General features: G+C 41.5%; 1 protein-coding gene across 1 annotated transcript; it reads right to left on the reverse strand.

The window, feature by feature from the left end:
- Positions 1-17,593: 17,593 nt before the first annotated feature.
- On the reverse strand, positions 17,594-18,889 carry LOC147635724 (uncharacterized). The gene is made up of 2 exons (XM_086802232.1): positions 18,599-18,889; positions 17,594-18,436 (listed from the first exon to the last, which is right to left on the reverse strand). Exons 1-2 carry the CDS (start codon positions 18,713-18,715, stop codon positions 17,810-17,812), a joined length of 744 nt encoding a protein of 247 aa, XP_086658358.1. The 5' UTR covers positions 18,716-18,889; the 3' UTR covers positions 17,594-17,809.
- Positions 18,890-19,397: the final 508 nt, after the last annotated feature.

Here is a 19,397-nt window from a genome sequence, read left to right on the forward strand (position 1 = left end):
GAGTTGTCATTTCTACAACCCCCTCAACTCTTCTAGTTGATGTATGTTCTACTGTCTAAGAAGAATCCCGTGTGTCCTAATAAGTGTGGAAGCCCTTTGGACCTTTCGGCTCCTACCCACTAAGTCTCACTATACTTGCTTGCCCTTGTGGCTTTGATTCACAAATGTTTCTCAGTTGTATTAATTTGTAGTTCTCACAGTGCTTACCATGATTCCTTGACCTATATATATATTGTAAATCTCATGCTAGTTTCTAATTAATGCTAAACGTGGTCCCTATTAAGTTCAAACTATATTTGTAAAACTCATGCTTATTTCTAATGCTTTCCATCTCTCACAAGTAGGTCACATGCCCAACAAGACCCCCACCCCCCAAACAACCAACACATACACACACACACACACACGCACACGCACACGCACACACACATACACACACACACACAAGCACAAAGTCAAACCCACCCCACCAACTCAAAAGCATGGACATCATAGCAAAATGATTTTATATATTGGGGTTGAGAAGGTTATTAAATGTTAGAGCTTGAATATTAGAGAGGGTTGAATTGTGTTAGATCAAACAATGGGAAATTATAACATACATAAGAGTATTTTCTCCGCTGAGCAACAAATTTTGCTAGTGTGAATCTCCTCTTGATTAGCATGAATAATGGATCCACCTTTTGTGTTGGTAATTCCCATATGTAGATTTGCCCATATTCTTATATGGTGAGAAATTCCTTTTTCCACTCAGGCTGGATACCAAATTCTTCAATCTGGGGATTAACATTCTTTGTCTCTATCTTCAAGTAGTTTCCTAGCGTATGTATTGGATTTTCCTTCTTCCATCTCATGTAGCTCTATAAGCTGTCATGTACCTGACCACTCTGATCTCCAATAAATCTTATAATTGTGGATTTGCAAGCTTTGTACTTACTACCACGTTCTTCCTTCCCCCGCCATGGACATAAGTTCGTACCATTGTGGCATGGGGGCCTTGATCAGATATGGCATATATAAAACTTTCAATGGGATCTACTATGAGCTTCTGGAAACAATCTTGTTAGGTTGAATGGTGTCACACTTATATTAAAACTTTGAAAAAGAGATTTGGCCGTAACACTTGCCTTGGTGTGTAATGCATAGATAGGAGATGACTGCTAACACTCCTCTCTCAACTCCTGGATGTAGAACCAACCCCACTGAGCTGGAGTACTACTAGAGCATCGCTTGAGGTAGAGCCTTCATGAAGAGGTCTACCGCATTGTCCTCCGTCAAGCAAAACTCTAGCAAGATGTCATCAGCCACACCAAAAACTTCTCATGAAAAAAGTGACTCTAGATGATAGTGGGTTCCGCCAGGGGAAACCTTTGTAACCGCACCACCTCGCAAGTAGCACTACACACAGCCCGATACTCTGTCTCTATAGATGACAAGCAATAGTTGGCTGCCTCTTGCTGCTCCATGAAACAGTTCCTAAGCCAAGGGTAAAACCATAGCTTGATGTAGATCTCATCGTGTCTGGATCTCCTCCCCAATCTGAGTCACTCCAACCATGGAGTCTAACTCCGTGTGTTGTTCCCCATCTAGTATCATAGAAGAGTCCAAGATCCTTTGTACCCTGCGGATACTGCAAGATCCGCAATTCCACGTCCCAATGAGTCTTCTCAAAGGTGTCTGATGAATGAGCTCAACAACCCCACTGGGAAGCTCACGTCCAATCTGGTGTTCAGCAAACCAAAGCAATGAACAAAATCACTTCCGAAACAAAGAGGCATCAACCTACTCACAAGGATCATCAACTATAACTTTGGTATGCCAAGTCTTGGGAACATGTTGAAGACCATATAAGGCCTTCCGGAACCTGTAAACCACCCCTTCTGGACCCAAAACCTCAAAAGCCTAGAGGTTGACAAACACCTCCTCCTACAAGTCACCATCTGACACTTGCTTGGCTTTTCTACAAGTCCCTCGGGAGAGAGAGCTTCCTCAACTATAGCAAGCTCTTTGTCCCAAATGATACGAGACATCAAAGCATAGTTCACCTATAAAGGCTCCTGTGACTAACGAATGCAAGAACTAGAATGTTCCTGTCAGCTGCCATCATTTGGCAAGCCATCCACCATCTGGTCCAAGAAAGCCTGCCGCCGCCGTAGCGGATCCACATTCAAGTGGTCATGACAAAACTGCCACACATCAAGTAACTGAGAACCTGTAATAAGAGAGAGTTTTGATAATTTGTAAATCGCATTCTCCACTCTACCTTCCCATACAACCTGGCATGTCGCTCTTGCAAACCTCATGCACTGACAATAGATGAAAACCAAGACATGGGACAAAAAAAAACTAGGAAGAATGCTTCCCCCCTCCGTCATCGGGAACAATCTCTAACCTGCCCTCACTGTGAATATGGATAGTGGACTCATCACCAATCGAGATGTGACATGCGTGCCTTCAAAGATCCTGTAACAACTCTCGGGAAGGAATCATGTGCCTGGAAGCACCACTATCGAGAATCTAGTCTCGAGTGTCCCTCTAGCGGTGAGTCCAACCACCTCCCTGCTCAAAGAAGATGAAACACTAGATCCATAATCTCCAAGTGCACAAAAGCTGGAGTCTTCACGGTTACTGCTGAGAAATCTGCACCCTTCTCGGTGCTCCGCTTAGGACATTTCCTCCAATAGTTGCCTTTCTCCGCTTAGGTCCTCTTTGCCTTCAAGAAGGCATCATGATCCAAGTCGGGCTCTTGCTCCTATGAAGACTTCCCTTTGCCCTCACTACGGCCTTGCGACGACTGCTGGCTAGTCAACGCCTTAAAACCTCTGCCCTACGGAGGGTTCATAAAACGCTCTTCCTAGTCCAAGACCATAGGCACAAGCTCCTCCCACGTGATGGTGCTGTGAGCCTGCAACTTGTGATCAAAGAGGAGTAGAAAGCTGATTACTGAGAGGTCAGATGAGACAACAAAGTGATGGCCATGTCCTCTAAATATATCTTCTTCCCATCCTCAAGAACCTCCTGCTGAAGAGCTTGCAACTTCTTGTGTTCCCACATCATCAAAGTCTTTGCAACAAGATCCATCACCCACATCTGCACTTCCAAGGAGATCCACTTCATGGGTGAACCTTGTTATACAAAGAAGCTAAATGCTGCCAAAACTCTCTAGCCAACGTCATATGTTTGATATGATTAATCACATGTGGTGTGCAATTAAGGAAGATGAAAGAACGCACATGGGCATTAACACAATCCCACAACTATGCCTAAGCCTTTCGTTCTTTCTGAGTAGAGGGTAAATGCTCCCTGTCCTCCAACTCTGGCCGTGGAACACCAACAATAATGAAATCAGCCAAGTCATAAGACTCCAATACAAACTCCATCATAGCCTTACGATGCCGTAGTTAGTTCCATCCAACTCTTGATCCACCGGGAACGTGGGGAGAGTAGGGATCTTCATCTGTTAGCCATCTCAAGCAAGTCTGCCATCTTGGGGGGGGGGGGGTTACTTTGGTCTTGTGAAGGGAGGGTGGGTGGGAAAAAAATGAAGAAGAGGTTGCAAGTAATATGCAAGGTGGCTGTCCAACAATGATGGCTGCCTTCTACCCAATCTCCGAGTCCCGAACAGCCCAAGAGATCTCCAATCAGCACCAAAAACTAGCAGTCCCACAAGCTCTTCAAATCTCCTGCAAGCTTTCCAAGGTCTTCAAGAAATCAACGGTCCCGCAAGCTCTCCAATATCTCCAAGCTTCAAGCCACCTGGGGCTCTGATACCATGTCAAAATACGCAGCGGATATGAGACCAAAACCTAAGAGCACACATAGCAGGACTCTATGCCGAAGACAAGTAAATGCAGGAGAGAACCATCAGCCTAAATTTGAACACAGAACTAAGTGTAGAAGAGCAAATGCAAAAGAGAGAGAGAGAGAGAGAGAGAAGCTATATAAACTCTACTATATACTCAACGCCTCAAAACCTCCACCCTATGGAGGGTTCATAAAACGCTCTTCCTAGTCCAAGACCATAGGCACAAGCTCCTCCCACGTGATGGTGCCGTGAGCCTACAACTTGTGATCAAAGAGGAGTAGAAAGCTGAGTACTGAGAGGTCAGATGAGACATTAGGGAAAATTTGGACTCAAAAAGGGGCCTTGTAAGAGATCCCTTGGGATGGTGATGTGGACAAAGCAAGCCAATAAACCCACATATAATATTGGAGGGTACGTGCGTCATTTTTGAGTTCTTTATTCCATTAACTGACATGTAGGGTGTTTTTTAATTCAAAACAATGCCTCTTAAGTATAGTTTTTTATTCCCACTATGGTGCCTTATTTTATTGAAAAAAGACACCACTCTCTTTCTTCATTACACTTTTGAATGTAACGAAGCCAACTTTGCTAACCAAACTGAACCGAACTTCGTCCCTGCAACCCATCATCTTGCATTGTCTCCCTCATAGTCTTCCCGACTCCACAACCACAACCACTCCAAATCCGAATTGTTTTGAGCGAGAGGTTTTTGATTTTCTCTTCTTCTCAAGGCGGCAAGTTTTGAAAAAGGATGGAAAAGTATTTGTTCTTCATACGCCATACCTGCTTGTGCATGAATAACAATCCCATTTCTTACCTTTTTCAAGTGAGGGTTGTGCTTACAAGTACTCTGTACATTTTGGTTCATCCAGGATACCAACAAGTTTGTTTGATGGACAAGGAGGTATTATTTAGTGATGTTGTCTTTTGGTTTTAATGAAGCAATCTTCTTCACAAGAGATAAGTGTAATATCTTTGGTTTTTTTTGGTTAAAGTGTGAGTTCATGATGCTTTTTGGTGTTGTTAAAGCACAGAACAATGCAATGGAACCTGTGAAGCAAAAGAAGAAAAAGGTGGACATCCACTTCCAAGTAGAACCCGATTATGCTCCCTGCTATAAGAGAAATTGGTCTAGGCCAGCATGCGAAGCCCACATTACTGAGCTTCAAAATGAAGGAAAGAAAAATATGGACCTATGGTTGGATGGTAGTATTTACCCACCACCAGATCCAACCTCCTCTCAATCTCCATCATTCTTTGGATTGACAAGTTTCTTCAAGTTTGTGTGTGAGGGTGAAAATGGATTGCTTGGATATTGCAAAAGACTGTTTGGCCAATGTCAAAGTATCTTTGAAAGACATTTGAGTGATAGAGATGCCAGAATAAAAATGCTTGAAGGTGCAAATTTTTACTTGGCATCGATCACAACAGCTTTGCAAGCTTCAAACAAGGACAAAGCAAAAGTTTGTGCTGGGTTACAAAAAGAGTTTGATCATTTGCAGCAGACTATTTGTAAGATGCAGGACACTATTAAAGAGAAGAATGAAATTTTGGTAGTTCGAGAAATCAACAATTTCACATTGGAGAGTGAGAATGCACACCTTCAAAAACAACTTGAAAAGTTCAACAAAAAATTACAATATTTTAAAGACACGCCATTGGGTGCTCGATTACGCAAGAGACAGATCAAACCATTGGAAGAACTCAATGTTGGAGGTGGCCAATGGAAGCGTCGTGTAAAAGCTTGCAGGTATTGGGATCTATAATTTCTTTGAGCTTAAATTTCTTTGAGCACTCACTTTTCATTTTCATCTTTAGTTCCTTTTTTGGAGATGGGAGATTGGGTGTGGGGGTGGTATAGTTAGATGAATGATGGACTGAAATAGCTATCGTTGTTGCTTCAGGATGGTCACAGATGTTGTGGGTCCAAAAGAGCAAGGTTCTGATATATTTGGCAAAGTTCTGACAAAAGACATCGTGGAGTCAGCAATACAGCATCCTAAGTTTGCAAGACTTCGATCAGACATAGCAAAGCAATCCTTGCAGGAGGTGAGTGAAGCATTCACGCCTGCAGATGCACAAGGTATATGTGACATGGCTGGTATAAGCACAAAGTCTTACAGGATGTTGTTTAATAAAGTTAAAGAGGGTTTCAATTGTAAGCTTGGAAAAAAAACAGTAATTCCCATTCCAAAACCATTTCACGTGAACAAAGCTCGAAATATTCTCAACTTGTTGGGAATGGTCGAACTTGTTGGAGAGCCTTGTCACGTGTCTAGTACATTGACAGTGACTAAAAAGAGCGGGGAACAGAAAATCATAGAGCTTACATAGTTCAACAATTTCATTATGGATGTCCGGAAATTACAAATGGCTATGGTGAAATTTTATGACATCAGTGTACATGAGTGCAATGGAAGGCTGAAATTTATTTTAAAACTTGATGAGAGTGAGGTGATCAAAGGACAGAAGCTGGAAAGGGTTAGCATTACTTTAATGAATAGAGCTTTGGATGCAAGTATCAGTAATGCTGATGAGAAGCACTTTAGTGTACAATCCGAAAATGAGATTTGGTGGCTGGCTGCATTTGAGGTGACGTGCTATCCATTTTTAAAAAAAGAATATTATGTTGCTATCCTCTTGTTATGATGTTGTAGGCAATTTAACTGTTGTTGTTAACAGGTTCCAACAGAGACCGATGAAATTCTAAAGTGGTACTTCAACCAAACTGAGCTTCCTTCCACTATCCAGCAGCAGTCGAATGGCGAAAAGCTTTATGTAGAAGGATATGGTGAATATGAGGTTTAATGGCACCTGGCTGCAGATCTTAAAACCTTGAAATGCATGTTTGGTATTTCCCAAGGAGCAATGGCCAAGTATCCTTGCCTGTATTGCATGACCCAACGAGGTGTCTCCAAAGGAGGAAAAGAGAGAGAATGGAAATGCCTAAATGCAATCAATAATAGGCGTGAAGCCCCAAATCGTGATGCTCCAGGAGTGGATCCTAATTGGGATCCAATTCTTCCTATCCCTTTGATCAGAGTTCATATTCGTGTTTTGCATGCGCTGGTTAGAATAATTGAGAAACTAGTCTACATGTACATCGAATTTTCATGGAATATGAAACCAGCAGTAGAGAGTGAAAGAAGTATTAAAAAAATAGAGCAAGTGCTTTCAGATGCAGGTTTACATTGTGGTCAAGTGAAGATTGAGAAGGACTTGAGAAGATCAGGGAAGACCGGAAATGTTCCTAGAAGCAAACCATGTTTTGGAGGTGCAAAAGCCAGAAAGTTCTTATCTAATCATACCCAGAGAGGTCATCTGGGTACAGATTTTGAGGTGTGGAGGAAGCTTCATGCAGCTGTACCTGATCGAGGCTCTTCAGGACAAGCAAGGGTGGCAAAGGCCAAAGCGTGGTTGGCACTTGATCGCCTAGCACCTTTGTTGCAAAAAGCAAGGTTTGAAGATGGGGATGTTGAGAAATTTGAGGCAGTTGTGACAGAGTTCTACACTAGCTATGAAAAGGCATGGGGTGCGACAAACTTGACACAATACATGGTTATTACTTGAAAACCTACAGCTTTGAGTTTTTTTTGTTGTTCAAAAAATATTGTACGATACTAAATGTCTTGTTGTTGTTGAGCATTTGTAGCACATTTTGCATGCACATGGAACCTTTTTTGCGGAAGAATTTGGAAGCCTTGGGATTTGGTCTACCCAAGGCATGGAAAGATCTCATTGGCAAGCACGTTGTGCCTATCAAAGGGCCACTCAACATGGAGGAGGAATGAAGAAAAGTAATCCCATGAAGCAACTATGTCGGTGGTGGTATAGGCGGATTCAAGTGAGGGCTCGTGTGAAGATCAAACAGTCTGAATCAGCTGTGTCATGTGCAATAAGAAAGGTTCAGGCTGAACGGAGACGTTCAATATATGTCTCCTCACAGGGAAAGTAGAATCATGCTGAATGGCTAAGACAACGACAAAGACAGGGCAGAGTGTGGAAGAAAATTGATCATTGAAATACATATTATAAAACAATGATGTAACTGTGAAAGATTTTAAAAGAACAAGAGCTTTCATCTATGTCCCATATAAATTTTTTCAATATATATACATTTCATAGTTTTTAATGGTAAGCAAGAAGAGTATTGAGAAATATGAAGAAACTTCTTAGCAACTGGAACAATCTAAATCTGTTAATCTGGAGCAGAGACTTCCCCCAGCCGAGCCTTTTTTGATGAAGTTTCTGCATCATCTTCTTCATCCTCTATCAATGGCACAATAGGGACCTTTGGCCTTGCTGTTCTAAGAAGATGCTTCTTCCCACAATCACTCAACAGATTAGGATCTGTGATTCCACATGCCAACCCGTAAGCAGCATATGTTAAATAATATTTACATCTCAACGAATATACTCCAGGTCCCTCTCCAAAAATTCGAACAACTGCTTGCCGCTCCAGAAGTATTGCCTTGTTTGCATTCAGCCTTAAGTGATAGCCACCTAAATACCTGGATAGAGTCTTTATCGCCATCAGAGGAAAACTTGCATTGTCCTTGGAGAAGCTAGCGTGAAATATCACAATTTGAGGGAATTTTAGGCGTTGTATATATGTTCCTAGTGTCGAATCGTGGCCCAATCCCGCCATACGCTTGCCTGAAGCACGTTTGAGGAATGTGTCTTCATATATTTCCAACTGAAAAAATAAAGGAGCATTAGCCAGAAACAACATCACCAAACATTTCAGGACAAAGTTGATAAAGCCAAATCCGCCACAAAAGTACGAAAACACAACAAAAAAAAACTAACCTCTTGGTTCTCATCTGCTTCAAGCAAGGCGTCTTGCCATAAATTAGTGCTCGAACTAGGAACGGTTTCCGCTGACTTACTTGGCACATCCCTAAACCCTCCCATGTTGGTAATATTCAATCTTTCCCTTGCTTCTTGTAGCTCTTCCTCTGTGGCATCTTTTCCTTCATATTTAAGGGCATCAGCATAGATCATCTTTAGTGTTGCTGCAGCAGATAGGAACTCGGTGTCTTTCACATGGCTATCCACTAGTAAGTACTTATCTATCCCATCATCATCTACAAAATTATCATCGACCTCCAGATTTTGGGCTATGAAAGCTATGCAATGGTCCTCCCTTAAGTTAAATACATGTTGTATGTCTGTCAGCAATATATACTCTGAATCTCCTACTTGGTAGGAGGGGAGTAATGGCGTTGGAATGGGGGAGGAGTCATCTGATTCAATCACAAGCTGACCTATATCATTGTTTTGTTCTCTAACTGCCTCAATATCAACCGCCGAACTGAGCTTCCTCTCTTCTTCAACATTGAACTCCTCAATCACATGAGGAGTGTCCTCCTCTTCAGCAACATCCTCAACGGTGGGACTAGCCTGACGAGAAATCATGTCTTCACTTTCATTTGTTGCATGCAGCTCTGTACATTCTTCATCTGTTAATTGCACGTTCATGTGCAAGAAGCATAAGAAGGCATAAGAGTATTCCATCAAGCGGCATTTTCTTTTGTGAAAAGGGCATAGCAAAGCTCTCTTCTTATCACATGGTACCTTGTGCCAATCCCTGTTTAACCTCTGCTTCTTCTCCGGCGACACCTTGAGATTAAAATGAATGTGATTTTTCCCATCAATCTCATCATTGGTTCTTCATTTGTGAGCTCGTCAAACTCTTGCTTTGCCTCTTGAAAGTATCCATGATGGCTAGAAAATGTATCCTCCAGAGAAAAATCGCAATTGAACATCAACGAAATTGCAGGGTGCAAATCATGACGTCGACATTTGTAGAGGAAGTCATACAACAGAGTTACAGGTGTTTCTTTAATCTCTTCGTCCACATTAAACTCGACTTGAACTTGCGCCATGGCTGAATTCAAGGGTGTAGATAAGACATGGAAAATATTAGTTCAAGCAATGAATCAAGAGACAATCGGTCTTAAACAACAAATCTCTGTGTGGTGTGAATGGATTCAACATAACGCGAGAGGAGATGCCAGAGGAATCCAGGTATTCCTCCTCGCATTGTAGTGAATCTATTTTCCCTAACACAAATAAAATTGCAACTTAGTCAAGGACCTCTTCTCGCGTTATGGTGAATCGATTCACCATAATGCGAGGAGGAATATTGTGCTTCCTATGGGACCTTCGCTCGCGTTATGGTGAATTGATTCACCGCAACATGATGAATTTATCATCCTTTGGCAACGCCTCTTACGTTATGGTGAATTACAAATAAAGATAGTTCTCAAGTACCCATACTGAGAGAGGAGGTGTCAAACGAATTAAAATACTCTTCTTCGCAGTCAATTCACCATAAGGCGAGGAGTCATAGGTTTTCAATTCACCTTAACGCGATGAAAAGACAAAGCAAGGAGTTCTGCACGAATGAAACCAAAAGAACGAAATAACAAAAGAAGAAGGAAGCACAAAAGAGATAAAAATACCAGGAAAACAAATTGTATACAAACGTCGCAGGAGGATGAAGGAGGATGATTGATGAAGGAGGGTTGGAGGAGATAGTCAGTCGTTGATGGAGATGAAGGCCGTTGGTGGGGAGGTAAATGAGAATACGAACTCCAAGAGAGGCAATAAATGAGATGAGTATCCTAGAAAATCCGTTTTTAATGCTATGCGACACGTCAGCGCCACGTTTTCACCCGCCATTCCATGAATGCCACGTGGCAGCCCGCCGTGTACCTAGCATGTGTACAAGCTATAATGTTTAATCAAAGCCCTTTTTAATGCTATGCGACACGTCAGTGCCACCTAGTCGCCCTGGCAGCCCGCTAGCACGTGTGTTCACTCTAAAGACTAATCAAAGCCGTTAATCACGCCACCTTTTCGTCCTCTTATCGATTTTGCCTTGTCCGTCCTCCTGCTTGCCTCCAGGTGACTTCTGACTACCGCCACAGTACTGAACCAATATTCTACCTCCTGCACGACAGTCTCCATCCATTCTCATGCAAGAAATGTAAGTTTTTGTATATTACTTGATTGTTTTGTAAGTTTCTTGTATATTGCTTGATTGTTTTGTAAGTTTCTTGTATATTGCTTGTTTGTTTTGTTTTTTCTTCGACTGTTTGCCTTCTGCCATGGTAATTCGATTCACCTTAAAGCACACGACGGGCCATTAGAATCTCAATACGCTCCATGTCTTATGGTGAATCGAATCACCATGGCAGAAGGCAAACGTAAGAGATTCGCGATAATCCTCCTCCCGTTGTAGTAAATCGATTCACTATAACGCGAGGAAGATTGTTTTGCTTTGACTGGCCCTTAGTCTCGCGTTATGGTGAATCAATTCACTATAACGCAAGACCAAAGGGCAAAGGATTCACGATAATCCACCTCTTATTGGTGTCAATTAATTCACCTCCTACACGACAGTCTCCATCCATTCCCTTGTGATGGCAGTTTCCATCAATGTCTCGCTACGTGGACCTAGACGTCCAAACGTTTAGGGAGGAAACGATTGCGAAATCGATCGAGGTCGCTGAAGTTATGCCTCCAGACGGCCCAGTGGACTTCATCCCGCCCAATCCACGAGGGGGGATAGGCCCCCCTGAGCCTCTTACATGGGCTCCATACTTGGGAGAAGAGCCATGGCTCCATCCTGAAGCCGATACCTATGGATTCCAGTAATAAATAGTTTTTTTCTTCTTCCAACAAATGTACGTTTGTAAATATGCAGCTATACATGTACATTTATATTTTTTTGCACATATCTAGTGTTATTGGAGAGAGAACATCAATTTTAAATGCACTTTTAATTTGAAAATCAGAGGATCAAATTTGCTACTGTGTTCCTTCACTGCTTGTTTTCTTACTTTAAGCCTTTTTTGTGTACATAAAAATTCAATTAGGAAATTTTTACCTTCATTACATTGTTTTAAACAATAAAGCATTACAAAAGCAATGTTCTGAATAGATAAGTTTATTGCATATGGAAAATACATTGTCACCGTATACATGGTCACATCATATATCTTCTAGTGCCTCCAATTCATGTGGGGCTGCAACATCTTTACAAATGATATGATGCTCTCTTCTTTTACTTAGCTTCCGACCATCGAGCTTGAAGCAAAATTGATCTGGAGGATTCTGAATAGCTACTTCTAATTCCTTCCTAACATATTCGAGAGTCCAATTCTCTTCCACTTCCAATGTCAAAGATGGGTGACCCTGTCGAATCATAACTATATCTATCAAGCAAGAGTGGCTGCCATCTCTTGTATCTTGGTCCATGCTTTCCCAGTTGTTGTTGATCCATGGCCACCTTCTATAAGTAAATGACATGCACAGATGTTGCCTGGCAATATAGTATCTGATTCCAAAATATCATTAGGATAATTTTTCGAGTATAATCAAATAAGCATTGTAACTGTTTCACAAAAATACATTTGAATGTCATAACACTCATCGAAATGCAATGTCGGAGGTGTTCAATCGACATTCGATCAAATCATCTCCCTTTGATGATTTTACTCTCCAACCTTTGTCAAACAAATGATCAAGCCAGGCTTCATCTATATCTTTGCACACAAAAGTTGTTCTAATTTTTCTCAATTGTTTACAATCAGAAAATAAATGAACAAAGCATGCAATTGGAACAAACAAACTTAAGTGGACATTTCTTGCACCAATGCTAGGCTTCATAGCACATTTAATATCATTAAACATTTTGGTCCTGTATGACTCTATCACTTCTGTGTCAAGCAATGGCCACTCAGGACTATCAAGTGCGGGCAACGGAATACGTTCCAACTTTCCATGTCGACTCGATTAAGTGGGCAAGGTATAAAATGAGTCATAGAAATATGTTCTACTTCTTGCGAGATCACTTGGTGTACGACCTTCATATTGAAGTTCCCCCACCTCACCATGTACGACATTCAAGAATCCCGTCAAGCATTGTGCAGGCTCCCACTCCTGAAGATTGGATGGGTACAAATCTGTGCAAGGCAGAAAAATGTATATCAATCACCTTATTTGCAACATTGAAATACAAAACACAAGCACTTACAATGTGGTCTATGTCTTGGAAGTCCTTCCAATGGTCCCACGTTGATCTCTTTTTGCATGAATACATGCTGGATCAACACTTCTTTGACAGTTTTCCCTCCTAGTGCCATCTTAAAGTCAAGGATCCTTCCTTTCCAATGTTTGGCCAAGTCTTCAGATGCCTTTCCCTTCACTCGGTAGTGGCCTCGTTTTCCTGGCTGCATAGTGACCCAAGAGTACTTCCTGTATACTTGGGGAATCCATTCTTCGTTCTCGTCTTTTATGTTATACAACACAACAGATGAGATACTGCTCCTTGCTCGTTTCAGTCCACTTTCGGGTGCCATGATAGATTAACAGACGTATGAGAAAGAAGAAGTAGCAGAAAGTGGATGACTGAGCTAACCGCTTTTGTGTGGATCAAGGAGGGAAGAAGAAATGAGGGACGGTGTGTTCTTTTGGGCACCAAAGATGTTTCGAGATTCAAAAGTGGAACCAAGTTGAGGGAATAACCAGGAGAATGTGTATCTATCTATTCCAAGCATTCAAGCTTCATTAGTTCTAGGGGTGGTGGAAAGAATTTTTTAGTGCTCCACGTCTAACACAAAAATGTGGAAAACATTCTTTTATTGTGTTAGGTGCTGACAAAAAAACGGTTTTAAATATTTTAAGACAAGGTGTTGGTTTTTTTTAATATTTCATGAAGATAAGAGTTTCTCCACGTTTTGGGTGGGTTTGTACAGAGGTCCCACCACCGGTGAATATCGTTCGTAGATTACATGTCACTCAATCTATGTGTCTATTATTATATTATTGTTGAAACAGCCCTCTTTTGAGTCCAGAATTTTCCTAATGCAACAAAGTGATTGCCATGTCCTCTAAAGATATCTTCTTCCCAGCCTCAAGAACCTCCTGCTGAAGTGCTTGCAACTTGTTGTGCTCCCACATCATCAAAGTCTTTGCAGCAAGATCCATCACCCACATCTACACTTCCAAGGAGATCCGCTTCATGGGTGAACCTTGTTATACAAAGAAGCTAAATGCTGCCAAAACTCTCTAGCCAACGTCATATGTTTGATATGATTAATCACATGTGGTGTGCAATTAAGGAAGATGAAAGAACGCACATGGGCATTAACACAATCCCACAACTATGCCTAAGCCTTTCGTTCTTTCTGAGTAGAGGGTAAATGCTCCCTGTCCTCCAACTCTGGCCGTGGAACACCAACAATAATGAAATCAGCCAAGTCATAAGACTCCAATACAAACTCCATCATAACCTTACAGATGCCATAGTTAGTTCCATCCAACTCTTGATCCACCGGGAACGTGGGGAGAGTAGGGATCTTCATCTGCTTTTGTCAGCCATCTCAAGCAAGTCTGCCATCTTGGGCGGGGGGGTTACTTTGGTCTTGTGAAGGGAGGGTGGGTCGGAAAAAAATGAAGAAGAGGTTGCAAGTGATATGCAAGGTGGCTGTCCAACAATGATGGCTTCCTTCTACCCAATCTCCGAGTCCCGGGTGAACAGCCCAAGAGATCTCCAATCAGCACCAAAAACTAGCAGTCCCACAAGCTCTTCAAATCTCCCGCTAACTAGCAGTCCCACAAGCTCTTCAAATCTCCTGCAAGCTTTCCAAGGTCTTCAAGAAATCAACGGTCCCGCAAGCTCTCCAATATCTCCAAGCTTCAAGCCACCTAGGGCTCTGATACCATGTCAAAATACGCAGCAGATATGAGACCAAAACCTAAGAGCACACATAGCAGGACTCTATGCCGAAGACAAGTAGATGCAGGAGAGAACCATCAGCCTAAATTTGAACACAAAACTAAGTGTAGAAGAGCAAACGCAGAAGAGAGAGAGAGAGAGAGAGAGAGAGAGAGAGAGAGAGAGAGAGAGAGAGAGAGAAGCTATATAAACTCTACTATATACAAGATCCGAAACAATACAATGAAGTGGGGGTAGGGGTGGTATAAATACCACCCCCCTATGCTAGTCGACCAGCCAAAAGATAGCCGGTGGCTGGCTTCTAGACAGGTCCACGATTGCATTCAAGCAATCAACCAACATGGGAACAACCGGCCAAGTACAAGCTCCAAGTCAGCCAGTACAGCAGTCCCACGACCGATAAAAATGGGGAAAATACATGGAAAAATGGGGGAAAACGGGTAAACACCTAAATGGGTGGGCACCCCCACAACACTAGCTCTAGTGTGTAATGTACAGATAGGAGATGACTACTAGCAAGGAAGCACCACCTCCTATTCCTTTGCCTACAAAATATACTAACATGGATGTTTTGGAGCAAATGTCTATTATAAAATATGAAGATTTAATCAAGAGTAGAAAACCGATGTTACGGCCAAAGCTCTTTTTCAACGTTCTTATACAAGTGTGACATCATTCAACCCAACAAGATTGTTTCCAGAAGGTCATAGTACATCGCCCTGAAAGTTTTTGTATATGCCATATCCAATTAGGGCCCCCATGCTAGAATGGTATGAACTTATGTCCATGGTGGTGGGGGAAGGGAGAACGTGGCAATAAGTACAAAGCTTTTAAATCCATTATAAGATTTATTGGAGATCAAAACAGTCACCTCCATGTGGGGGAAGGGAGAACGTGGTAGTAAGTACAAAGCTTCTAAATCCATTATAAGATGAGATCAGAATGGTCACGTACATGACACCTTATAGCTACATGAGATGGAAGAAGGAAAATCCAATACATACACTGGGCGATAGAGACAAAGGATGTAAACCCCCAGATTGAAGAATTTGGTATCCAACTTGAGTGGAGAAAGGAATTTCTCACCATATAAGAATATGGGAAAATCTACATATGGGAATTACCAACACAAAGGGTGGATCCTCTATTCATGCTAATCAAGAGGAGATTCACACTAGAAAAATTTGTTGTTGAGAAGACAAAAGACTCTTATGTTTGTTATTATTTCCCATTGTTTGATCTAGCACACTTCAACCACATCGAGTCAAGCCTCTTCTCTTATGAATACGAGCCTAGCACAAAATACCCGATCTAGCGATCATCATATCATGCAAGTTTATAAAGCTGACCGTGGCACTTGTCGATGAGAAGAACAAGGAAATATTACACTTTGGCATGAATAGCAGTCTAGAAGAGGAGCGGATATTGTATTACAATCATCGTCTTACCCGCTGACTTGGATACATGCATTTTATATTTGAACACATGATACATCTTTCTAGACATCCCATCCTTATTTTAGGAGAATACTATGCAAGCTATAGTCAAGAATAATAGATTCAAGCTTGGTGGCAACGAACGACAGGGCTTTTAGTTCATGAAAAACTTCTGAGAACAAAACTTCCATCATGCAAGGGGATGTGTTAACCCCATTTTGGGCTTAACAAAGGCACTTTCTATTACAAACGAGAGTAGCATAATTAATTAATGAAAATACACTATAAACATTGTAAATATTATGATAAAACCTAGCAAATCACCAAGGTTATTAGTTAGGGAGTTCTTGGAAGAGTAGAAATAGTGCGTAACACCATTATATTTTCCCACGAGCATAGAAATTTTTATGGACACGAGTCTAGATAATTCCTTGGGGCCATGTGCACGTTCTTCTTTGGTTAAAGCACCATGGTTATCTCTGGTTTTTCATGTCCCCATCGGCATGAGTATCTCGTTTCTCTTTTTTTGCTACTCATGGTTTTTCATGCCAAATGGACTTGATCTTTTCAGTACAAATGCATTCCCACTAAGCTCCAGTATTCAAGCTCTAACATTTGATCACCTTCTCAACCCCAATATATGAAATCATTTCAGTGTGATTTTCTAAAAAAATTCACGACGTGAATATCTCGGAGATAGCTATGTTTGAAAAACTCAAGATAGTCACGACCATGAAAAACTTTGATTTCTCACACCAAATTTTTTGATCTTTTGGGTTCAAGTTCACCTCCAGTGAACTTTAATAATCAGTCTCTATGATTTCATCACCTTGTCTACCACCCCAATAGATGAGATAATTTTGGTATGATTTTGTATGAATTAACAAATAATAATAGATTAATTAAGATCCTAATTATGAGCTCTTCTCTTATGCATAACTGAACAAAAGAGAACTAAAATCCGTAATACATCATTAGATTACACACTATATACATTTTTCAATGTCCCTCTCTCTCCCCCCCATTATCATCAAAACAAATTATGATTGAAGAGGTTTAAAAATGAGAAAATTACACAAATTTGATTTTTTGAGGAAAAGTTGGAGGAGGAGGACGATAAATAGCGAAGAGAGAACGAACATGAGAAAATCCAGCATACAATTGATAATAAGGTTGTAGAAATGAGAGCTCATATCACTGTTTCTTGTGTGTATATTAAGCATATGGCACACTGTGACAAAGGGATTATAAATGAAAAAAGCATGTTGTATAACTTAACAATGGCCTTCGCTATGATGTCCATTCTTTTGAGTTAGTGGGGTGGGTTTGACTTCGTCCTTATGTATGTGTGTGCATGTGCATGTGCGTCTGCATGGCGTTTGCTAGGGATGGGGGTCAAGTTAGGCATGTGTTCTACTTTTGTGAGGGATGGAGAGCATTAGATCGATATAATTCTAACTAAATAGGAAATATGTTTAGCATCAACCAGAAACTAGCATGAGGTTTACATATATATATAGGTCAAGGACCCATGGTAAGCATTTTAATCAATACAACTTGGCAACATTTGTGAACCAAAGCCACAAGGGTGTGTGTGTGGGGGGGCTGTTGGGCATGTGACCTACTTGTGAGAGATGGAGAGAGCATTAGAAACAAGCATGCGTTTTACAAATATAGTTCGAACTTCATAGGAACTAGCATGAGATTAACATGTATATAGGTCAAGGAACCATAGTAAGCATTGTGAGAGCTACAAATTAATACAACTTAGAAACATTTGTGAATCAAAGCCGCAAGGGTTAGCAAGTCCGGTGAGACTCAGTGGGTAGGAGCCGAAAGGTCCAAAGAGCTTCCACACCTCGGACACACCGGATTCTTCTTAGACAGTAGAACATACATCAAACATTGTGGGCATCCCGCGCCCATGATCAAACTCCTCTCCTTTGTAATTTCTGCTAATTCAGAGTAACTAGCCTTAAATCTTCGGGACGCAACCTCTTGAGCACCATTTTCCCGCCTCACATCTGATAAAGAGGATGCAGAACTCGAGCATTGAGAAGAGGGTGCATTGTTAATGTTAGTATTATCCTTTGGCACCGATAATGAGGACCCTAATTGCCGACTAAGCGAGCTTAACTCTCCGTGGGAGGGCTTGCTTCCAGCAGCTAATTGCATGTTCTCTGTTAATCTTGAGGCTTTGTGATGGTGATCAATACTTGGCAGTGAGAGGGTTAGCTGCAAAGCCGGATCACCACCTCCATCTTCATCAAAATTGGCGGCGGGGTCGAGGAGCTTCTGTCTCTTCGACTTAGCACGAAGAATCTTTTGCGCCTGATCATGAGTCCAATGTAAACCCTTTTTGGACGACGACAAGGTTTTATCGTGTGTGTTTGTGGGAGGGTGTGATGCTGGTGCCTCCATCTCCTTCAAGTACATCAACCCTGACTGCATGCAATTAGCAAAGTCAATTAGCAGGTTAATTACAGGGTATCATGCAGCTAGTTAATCCTCCACTCTTTCATTAAAACCTGCCAGCCAATTCAACTCAAGAAGAAGAAGACTCAATTAAGCTTAATCCTCTGATTTAATTACAAATTCAAGCCTTACCTTAAGATCTAGGCATCTTTCCCACCCTCGTGGGAGGGGTCGGAGGTCGGAGTCGAGGCAAACTTCTCCACTTTTGTTCACGGCAATCCATGAGACCTGTGTCGTTGTTTTGGCCATGGTAGCTCACCACTGTATATGCTTGTTAATCTGGGCGTTCCTTTGCTAATTAGAGCTTAAACGACAGCATAAAAGTCTCTTGCGCTGCGCCAGCTAGTGCAAAGACATAACGAGTGGTGTGTTTCATAAGGTGCAAACCCCTAATTATGCCACAATCCCATGAGGACATCATGCCTAGGTTGCTTTAAATGCCCATATGTAAATCCCATGAGGACATCATGCCTAGGTTGCTTTAAATGCCCATATATAAGTCTTATCCTGGCTTCTTAAATCATTTAAATATATGCCTTTTTACCAATTGCTGTTACCACCCACCTACTGTCCAAGGAATGAGGACACGGTTCTCTCTTTGTGTGTAATAATAGATTTCTAAAATGCTAATGTATCTCTATATTATATAAAGGAAGTGTTTCACAAAACTACCATGAGGCAAGAATTTGGAGGATCCAAACGTAGTTTAGAGGTTCGGGCGGCAGGTTCGAGGAGGGGTAGAATTTGAAAAATAACAAGCTGGGAATTATATAAGTGTGAAGCCCAAGTTAGCCCTCTAGTACTTTTTAATAAGTTTAAATGGGATTCCCCTTTTTCTCTTGTATATTTTTGTGGATCTAGTTGATGCTTAGGTCAAGATGCATCACTATGCTACAATAAAATAACCTATTTTACTATTTAAGTTGGAATC

This window comes from Cibotium barometz, chromosome 9 (genome assembly GCF_041138505.1).
Source record: "Cibotium barometz isolate CiBa-2024 chromosome 9, ASM4113850v1, whole genome shotgun sequence".
NCBI classification, from domain to species: domain Eukaryota; kingdom Viridiplantae; phylum Streptophyta; class Polypodiopsida; order Cyatheales; family Cibotiaceae; genus Cibotium; species Cibotium barometz.

What these genes read in the sequence shown, in the direction of transcription:
- LOC147635724 (XM_086802232.1), bottom strand. Translation starts at nt 18,715, where the DNA reads ATGGCCAAAACAACGACACAGGTCTCATGGATTGCCGTGAACAAAAGT. An exon ending in AAAGATGCCTAGATCTTAAG is followed by an intron (nt 18,437 to 18,598) that starts GTAAGGCTTGAA and finishes AATTGCATGCAG; the next exon opens with TCAGGGTTGATGTACTTGAA.